At 46.7% G+C, this 9,436-nt stretch overlaps 1 protein-coding gene across 1 annotated transcript; it reads right to left on the reverse strand.

Annotated features, from left to right (window-relative positions):
• Positions 1-1,910: 1,910 nt before the first annotated feature.
• On the reverse strand, positions 1,911-3,741 carry LOC109781163 (chaperonin-like RbcX protein 2, chloroplastic). The gene is made up of 5 exons (XM_020339764.4): positions 3,252-3,741; positions 2,841-2,932; positions 2,685-2,742; positions 2,524-2,589; positions 1,911-2,356 (listed from the first exon to the last, which is right to left on the reverse strand). The coding sequence occupies exons 1-5, from the start codon at positions 3,534-3,536 to the stop codon at positions 2,234-2,236; spliced, it is 624 nt and encodes a 207-aa protein (XP_020195353.1). The 5' UTR covers positions 3,537-3,741; the 3' UTR covers positions 1,911-2,233.
• Between the last annotated feature and the right edge of the window lie 5,695 nt (positions 3,742-9,436).

The following is a 9,436-nucleotide window of genomic DNA, read 5'->3' on the forward strand; positions in this document are numbered from 1 at the left end:
TTTTGGTTTTTCTAAAAGTGTGAAATAGAAGAAAGAGAGAGAAAAAAGACAGAGAGAGCTGGGTAGTTTGAGCTGGCCTCAGTTAGCTTATTGTCCATAGCCCAGTGGGTAAAAATAAAAGGAAAAAAGGAAAGTAGAAGGGAAGTAAAGATGGGCTTTGGACCATTCGTTAGTTGTAGACATGGGAAGAAAATAAAGGTACAGGAGAAAAATGGGCGTTGGCCCATTTTATTTTATTTTTTATTAGTTACATTTCAAAATATATATACTTAATTTTTTTGGAGATGATACAAATACAAAGGTGGAAATATTAAGAAGATTTTCACATAATATTAATATCTTTGCTGGTTAATATGAATTCGTTATGCAGTAGGGCGTTTTGGTGCCCAGGCTCATCTGCACCCGGTTAGAAAAAAATTCATAAAAAATTCAAAATGAAATCAAAAAAATCCAAACTTTTTTTGTGCAGTAGACAATTTGATGCGTGAGGCCCGCTGCAAATTTCAAGTCATTTGGACATCTGAGGAGCTCTCTGAAAAAATGACAAATCGGGCCAAAATAGTACATGAACAGTAAATATTTTTACATACCCCCAATTTGTCTTTTTTGCTGAGACGTCCTCAGATGTCCAAATGGTTTGAAAATTGGAGCGGACCTCACGCATAAAATTTTCTACCACACAAAAAAAATGGAATTTGTTTAATTTTTCTAGTATTTGTTTTGATTTTTTTCGTCAGCGCGGGTGCAGATGAGCTCAGGTGCAGAGATGGATTTCGTTAGTTATGTTGTTTACAAGAATAAGTTGGTCTTAATGTTATTTTTTTTAAAGGAGAAATAGAAGAAAGGGAAGAAAGCAGAGACGAATTGGTAGTTTGGGCTAACCTCGGTTAACTTATGGTCCACGGCCCGGTGTGTAAACAAAAAAAGGAAAAAAAAAGGAAAGCAAAGATGGGCTTCGGCCCATTTACTGGTGGGAGAAAAGGAAAGAGAAATAGAAGGGCAGGAACAGGAAATGGGCTTTGGCCCATTGTTTTTCCTTTTTTTTTCGCCATTTCAATTCAAAAATAGCGATCCCCATAAGAAATAGAAGGTCTAAGAAAAAAAATAGATAGTTATTAAAATGTTTGAGGTTGAAATATTTTTCAATTTTTTTTGAAAATATTAGGAGCCAGCCCTGGATTGCTGCAAGCACATGTTAAAATTTGATTAATTCTTACTAGTTCAAAACTTGAACTTTTTAAATATAAACCTTTTTTGTTCAAAATTAAGTTTCAACTACAAGTGTGTGATTTGAATTTATTAACATTATAGATATTTTTAAACTCTTTGTGTACTTCGAAAAAAAAGTTTGAACGTTGAGTATGGGTAGCATCTAAAGCATGAACATTTTTATTTTATTTATTTAAGTAATTATGTTACTCGTATATCTATAACAGTAATCATCATTTCAACATAAAGAAGTGTCACCCGATTGGGGCTGGTTAGCCCGCTTTTGATCACTGAAGGAAATTTGAAACCAGATTTAGGCCATTATATGATGTTTCCAACAAACATAACCAAAAACCTGTTATATACCAACAAATTTCTCATAGCGAATGGTGTGGTTTTCCATATAAGTAACGATAGTCATGACTCATGAGTACTTTGCTGTAAGTTCAAAGGTACAAGGTGTATAGTGTTGTGTTAAACATAGAATCAATCTAGGATTGCATCTTAAGTTCAAAGGTACAAAGTGTATTGTGTTGTGTTAAACATAGAATCAATCTAGGACCGTCAAATGCAATCGTAAGTGGTTCGGACATTTTAGATCGGCCACAACTTATGGCTTTTACATAAGGGGTGGTGGAGACAAACTTGTTCTGTAGTGTTGTAATGACAGTATTGAGAGATGCATAAAACGGAGATGGAGAGGCACATAACACGTGAGCATTTTTATATAACTCCGGGCTCAAACACACCCTTGCACTGATGGGTGATGACTAAATCCATACATTTAACCCAGCTAGTCAATGTGCCTATCAACACAGGCGGCACATTATACACCGACACCAACACAAACATAGTATCTTCACCAAAAGATCGAACCATATACACTCTGTGCTAGTAGATCACATACATATATACACATGTTTGACTCAATCGTGTATGCATAGTCCTCGCTCTACCTAATTAACCGATGATGAGCTAATTAATTAATGAACTTCAGCGGCTGAAATTACTGAAACCGCATGCATCAGCCGATCTTCTCTGTGTTGGTGTCGTCGGTGGGCCAGATGACCGTCTCCATGAGCCTCTCTCGCATCAGCTCCAGGTTCTCGTTGGAGATCTTCTCGTACATTTTTGCGTGGTCACATTTCTGCACGTTAAGTACCCATGAGCAAATCAGATGCTAATATATAATAATTTAAATTTTTAAGCAGCTACAAAGTAATATACGGCAGGTCGTGCGTAAAATTAGTGGATGTTTCTCCTTTTGCGGTGAAACTTAGTGGCATGTTGATTGGGTAAGGAAAATATTATTACCTTGATCCATTTGCCGTACAAGCTAAGCCTAGTTATCATCACTCGCTCTGCAAGCTCTTGCCTCTCCTGCAAGTTACAAGAGCAAGAGAAAACATATATTCATGCGAGGAATTTTGCGTGCTAATTTGTAGCAGTGCAAGAAGAACCAGATCTGTTCATACCTTTCCAAGAGCGCGGAGGAACAGCTTGCCATCGGTGGGCTTGTTTACAGCAACAAAGCTGTCAGGGGAACAAGAATCCAAGATTTAATAACAGAATTACCAGTACTAATTAATTGTTAGAATTTTCATACTGGAGAGAGATAAATATGTTGTTACTTGTAGAGCCAACGGTAGCTGGGTGGGTTCATCTCGTAGAGCTGGGTCAGCACGGTCCTCACGGCTTTGTAGGTAAAGTAGTTCATCAGTTGCTGCATCATCATGAACAGGAAACATTTTTCATTTTCTTTTCTTGGAGAAACTTGAAATACTACTATTCACATATTCATTCCCCTCAAGCAACAAAGCTGTAACAACAAAAAGAAATAAAACCTATTCTTGACCATGTACTAGTACATCCATAGACAAAATCATCTGAATCTTTCAGCCGAGGAGCTGTTGGTAAGAGATGTTCCAAGAAACTCCCCAAGGTGCTTTCTTTTGCTTCGCACATGACATAGATGGATGATTGAGAACAAGAAGCAGAAGAATTCCAACAAGTAGACGGAGGAGGAGCGGCTGATGAATTACCAAGTCGACGTCGCCAAAGCCAACATCGTAACTGCCCCCGAGGTTGCTGACGATGGCGAGGCCGCCGCTCCTGCCGCCCCTGCCCCGGCCACACTGCCTGAGCCTGACGGAGCAGGTCGCCCGGCGAGGCCTCCTCCTCCAGTCACCAGCAAACAGGCTCGTGCTCGAGCTGCTCCCCACCGCCACACGCCTCCTCGCGAGCCCCGCCACCGCCTTGCCGCCCTCCGTCCTCACGTCGACCGTGGTCACCGCGCCCACCCCTGGCATCACCTGAACTCCGGTCATCCTCACCGTCACCGTGAGCAGCTAGTGATTTCCTTGGTTGGTGTCAGTATGTGGTATATAAAAACCAAGGGAGGAGCTGGGGGAGGTGCCCAAGTAAATGGCCGGCGGAGGAAGAAGAGGTGGTGTTGAACTGCTGCTGGGTCGCCGTGGCTGGCGCTGGCTTGGCTGCGACGCTCACCAACCAAATTTTCTGAGGCCCAGGACGCGCGCGATTTTCAGCTTAGCACCACCAGGGGAAAACCCACGCCGGGCGGACACGCGGCCGCGACCGGTTGGTGCTACTGGCCACGGAGCTGAAGATTCAAGAATTCCGGGTAAATTCGGCAGGAAGAGATTCAGAAAATGAAATTCTCGTGTGACCCCGCGTGTCATTTGACAAGGCGCGTACGTACGTGTGTGGACCGGGCAGACGAGGCGCCTCCTCTCGTGTGGATTCTGTGAATCTGAAACCAAAACTTGGGAGGAATCTGAATTCTGAACGGGAGACCCAGAGCAGGCCACGGCGCGGTCGACAGGTTGCTGCATGCTGGTCTCGTTTCCCGTCCGGGTACATACAACGTGTCTGATTTTTCCTTCCAGCCAGGTACAGTAGCTAGAGTACCATGTTTGATGTTTCTCAGCTCCTTCGTTTACTGGCCTACAGAGTGCTGCACACGGCACGGTACACCTTCGTGTGCGCCCTCCGGCCGACCAGCGAGGTTCCTTGCAGCGACGACGCACCACAACTCGTCGGCAACAGAACTCGTCGGCAGCCGGCCAGAGCACGTAATCTCGGTGTTCCAAGGAGTACAAGGCAAAAATGACCAGCAGATGCTCGGATTTTCTAAGAATACCTATAAGCTGAAAGTAATGATTTGAAAATATCATGATAAAGTATATGTAATGTCACCTTATGGTTTAGTGATACACCAAATCACCTTTTTGGACTTTCAGTCACTTCTTTCGTCCCACGTCCTCCTGCGGGCTGCTCGGACGGCAGAATTGCCGCACCGTTTTAGCCCGTTGTCCGCCGCCGGCCCAGGATGCCCGGGCAAAGCCCCTTGCGGTGGTTAGGCTGGGCCTCTTTCTCGTGGCTCCTCCTTGGGCTAGGCGGAGTCCGGCCTCAACGTCCAACCGCATGGACACGGTCGCTGGCTTTCCTACCAGCAATGTGTTTGGGTGTTGCCTCGCCATATTTGAGCGGCCATGGACATGGGCGGCAATGGTGGTTTGGAGCTTCCATCGATGCTGACGGTACAAAGTTGTGGTGGTGCTCGGAGGATCCATGGATATGTTGGTCGTGTCTGCGAGGATGGCTGATGGCTTGCAAGTGCAAATAGTTTAGTTGTTGCTTTTTCGACGTAAGAGTATCGATCCCACCGACAGCCCTCTCTTCCCGTCCCTCCTCCCCCGCCACCGCCAACACGCGCCGCCGGGCGAAGCCCTGGCTGAGTTAGCGGCAGTGGGCATCTCCTCTCCTTTGCTCGGGTCTGAAGGTTGGCGCGGGGCTGCCTAGACGCGCAAAGGCGCCATGCTCGCCTAGGGGCAGGGGCGTGGCTGCAGGCACGGGTGGCAGTGGCGTTTGCGGTGGGTAGGCAATGACGACTTTGCTGTTTGCGAGCTGTGCGGTGGCTGCGCTCGGGATATCGGATGGACGTGGCTGTGCACTAGGGTAGGGTTCCTGATAACCCTACCCTAGGGGGCTGGTGGTGTCCGGTCCAGGTTGCCATGCAGGTTGCGTTCTAGGACGTCGTCCTTGTGCTGGTTCTAGTGCGGATTCAGGTGGGGTTCGCACCCGAGTGGTGGTGCTACTCGGGACTCTCTGGGTGGCACTGGGGCGGCACTGCTGTTGACGTTGGGCGGCAGTGATCTAGGTTGCTGTTGAGGGCGGTTGGCTGTAGCGGGTGGCGTGGACCTGGTCAACGGGGGTGGACAACATTCAGTGTTGCGCATGTAAAGGGACCGACTTGTCCGTGTTGGTGCTTACCCCTTCTAATTGTTCTTGGACGTCGATAAGGACCGAACGTTCGGTCTGGCGGCCTTCCAGACCGAACGAGAAGTTCGGTGCGACAGGCTGCATGCTACGAACGAAATGGTTCGGGAGGAGAGGCCTCCCAGCCCGAACGCTCCTTCCTGTCGCCCCTACGGGCCTTTTCTCTGTACAAAAAAAAGCCCACAAGAACAGAAAAGCCCTATTTTTGCTGCGACAAAATAGACATTGTTCGTTTGCACCACAAAAAATGCCATGGTCTTTTGCCATGCTATGAAGAAAGTTGACATGCTCGTGTGTCCAGAATGTAAGTACACTAAAATAGTATGGAAAATCTACTAAAAGTTTTTCAACAATTTACCATGTTTTGCAAAAAAAAAGTTTGTTATGTTATACTCAAATTTGCCATCTTTGACATTTCTACAAAAGTTGCCATGTTCCCATGGCAGCTAGCAGAAGTTTCATCTAGAGATTTATTTGATGCATCACCTTAGATTAGAAGTAAACATTGCCATGGCAAAAATAGAGTAAAAATTGCCATGGCAAAAAACGTAAAAATTGTTGTGCCATTAAAAGTAAAAATCGGCATGGCAAAAAAAAGAGTAAAACTTGCCATGGTAAAATAAAGTAAAAATTGCCATGTCACTAAAAGTAAAATTGCCATGACAAAGAAAGAGTAAAATTTTGCCATGGCAAAATGATGTAAAATTTACCATGTCATTTAAAGTAAAATTGCCGTGGCAAAGAAAAGTAAAACTTGCCATGGAAAAATAAAGTAAAAATTACCATGTTGTTAAAGTAAAAAAAATGATGTCATTTAAAGTAAAATTGCCTTGGCAAAAAAGAGTTAAATTTGCCATGGAAATGAAGTAAAAATTTCATATAATACTTAGAAAAAGTATCAACTAAAATTGACATGGTCTAAAATATACATTTTGCCATGGACCATAAACTAAATTTGCCGTGGACCGTAAACTAAATTTGCCATGGACATAAACTAAATTTGCCATGTTGCATAAACTAAATTTTCCATGGTGCAGAAAAGAGTTTTTGCCATGCTTCTATTTCTTCCTTCAAGAAAAGAATGTAAAAAATAGTAAATACCATGGCAAAAGTAGTTCCGTAAGATCGTGGCAACTGTGCATATATGAATCTGCCATGCTATTTAAATAAAATAGATCGACATGGAATGTTAAACAAATTTGACATGGTCTACATAGTAGGGTCATGACAAAGGTCACTACCTAAATATCATGGCAAAAATTGTCATGATCTACTTGGTAGGGGCATGGCAAGGTCGCTACCTGAAACATGTGCCGTGTCACTATTGGAAAAAATGCCATGCGACCAAATGCAAAATTTCTCTATAAATGGAAAATTTGAGTAGAAAAAAATTATGAATTATGTCATATGATTATTTGTCGTGTCACTCCATAGAAATTGCCACATTATTTTGAATATTTCTCCTAATTTTATCATGGCCTACTACTAACCTATCTCTTAACACAAATTAAAACTCAATACGAATCAGCCAACCAATAAACAGTTGAAGGCCATTTGACTGGGCAAAAGAACAAGGCATGTATGTAGTGTGCATTTTCTTCGTCTCAATCATATAGTGGAAAAGAGTTGCCACGACACATACATTTGCCATGTGTAATTAATATATATTGACATGGACCCATAAAATAGAAATAGTTTGCCATTGTTGGAAAAGGAAAACATAATTTGCCATTACCCATAAACTACAATTGCCATGCTTCCATGAACTTAAAAGCCATGATACATAAAAATCCGAGGGTATTCATCTTCCATAGCTTGCACACAAAGTGAACACAAAACAAAAGTTGCCATGTGAAAAAATGAACTCATCAGTGATGTTTATAAACTACAAATTGCCATGCTTCCATGAACTTAAAATGCCATGGTATGCAAAAATCGTAGGGCATTCATCTTCCATAGCTTGCACACAAATGAACACAACAAAAATTGCCATGTGAAAAAATGAACAATGTAATTCGATTCCACATTGACAATTTCAACTATCGACCCGACTGATGATAGAGAGCTCAAATGTCCAACGAACGAACCTATAGCCTGCAACATCCTCGTGCAGGCGGCGCATCTGCTGGTGCTGCGCCAGGACCTAGCCCTTGTAGGGGCAGCGGCCGCTGCCAAAGTGGAGGCCAGCGTCGTCGGGCTGCAGGGCATTCTGGCGCCGCTGAAGGAGGCGCCAAGGTCAGCGAGACGTTCGAGCTTGCCGACGCCTTCATCATGGAGCGCGCCGGCGGCTCGTCGGTCTGGACCTACTTGCGCGGAGGACAACGCAACTGAGGCGACCACGGCCACAAGCGTCGAGGCCGCCGCCGTCGCGGATAACGACGATGTAGGCGCCGACAACCTCCAGGCGCCCTCCTCCCCCCGACCTCCCCTCCGTCGTCAGAGGAGTGGCTCGGCGAGTCCGTCGTCGACCAGGACCTCACCTTGCCGTGCCCTTGATAGGCTCCTCCCGCTCGTCTGCGAGCTGTCCCCCTCGCCCTTCGCTACGTCGTCAGAGGAGCAGTCTCGCGAGTCCGTCGCCGGCCAAGACCTCTCCTCGCCGTCCCGTTGTCCGCGACAACTCCTGTCACCCACCGCCGTCCACATCTATCTCTAGTCACCCTCCGCCGCCCGCGCCTCCAGGACTCCGCTCCACGACCCTCACCACGCCGCTTCGAGGTGGCCGCGCTGCATCCACCACCGGCGCAAATAGGATTGGCCGGAGCCGACGCGCTATGGGACGCCCGCAGCGGCAAGGATAGGAGAGGGCGGAGCCGGCGCGCGGAGACCGCGGTGGGGAGGTGGACCGGATCGGAGAAGATGGGGGAATGGAGAGAGTGAGCGTGGGGAGGAAGATGAGTGGATAAGGTCGCGTTCGGGCCGAGCGAGTTTTCAGCGAACGAGTTCTCACTGCTGACGTGTCTCTGCCAAGTGCTTTACGATCTGTGCAATTAATCCGACGGCAGGCAACACGTTCGGGACGAAAATCTACAGCCCAGACGTTCGGGCCTTATCGTTTCCGTTGTTCTTTTCTTGACCGTGGCATGTTCGCGGTGTGGGTCCGAGTTAGGCTCGCTACCGCTACTGGGCACTTTGCGGATCTGTACTTATGGCCACGGGCATGGCGAAGTTTGAGCTAGCCCAGGCCTAGGCTAGAGGGTTCGGGCCAAGATTTTCTCAATGGTGGCCATCAAGAGTCATTGGGCTGTGCCCCCCAGTCCACTAAGACTGATTGGGGCCGCAGGTGTGGGCGCTCCTACGATGGAGCGGTCGACCTAGACCCGGTGGCTAATGCCAGGCTCGGGGTGGAAGGTGGGTCTTCTGCTCCTACTACCATGATTGGCTCATTGTGATGTGGGCGATCGGTAGTGCCTCGGGCATTGGATGCCAGGGCGGCGGCCCGAAATGGCGGTTTGCATGGGTAGTGTCATGCATTTAACACGATAGATGCCCTTGTGAAAGGACTTAGGTGTGGAGCCGTCGCAAAGTAGGTTAGCTCGAAGGGGTTGAACGGGACAAAGTGTTGGGGAACGTAGTAATTTCAAAAGTTTCCTACGCACACACAGGATCAAGGTGATGCATAGCAACGAGAGGGGAGAGTGTTGTCCACGTACCCTCGTAGACCGAAAGCGGAAGCGTTAGCACAACGCGGTTGATGTAGTCGTACGTCTTCACGATCCGACCGATCAAGTACCGAACGTACGACACCTCCGAGTTCAGCACACGTTCAGCTCGATGACGTCCCTCGAACTCCGATCCAGCCAAGCTTTGAGGGAGAGTTCCGTCAGCATGACGGCATGGTGACGATGATGATGTTCTACCGATGCAAGGCTTCGCCTAAGCACCGCTACGATATTATCGAGGTGGACTATAGTGGAGGGGGGGCACCGCA

Source organism: Aegilops tauschii, chromosome 5 (genome assembly GCF_002575655.3).
Source record: "Aegilops tauschii subsp. strangulata cultivar AL8/78 chromosome 5, Aet v6.0, whole genome shotgun sequence".
NCBI classification, from domain to species: Eukaryota; Viridiplantae; Streptophyta; class Magnoliopsida; order Poales; family Poaceae; genus Aegilops; species Aegilops tauschii.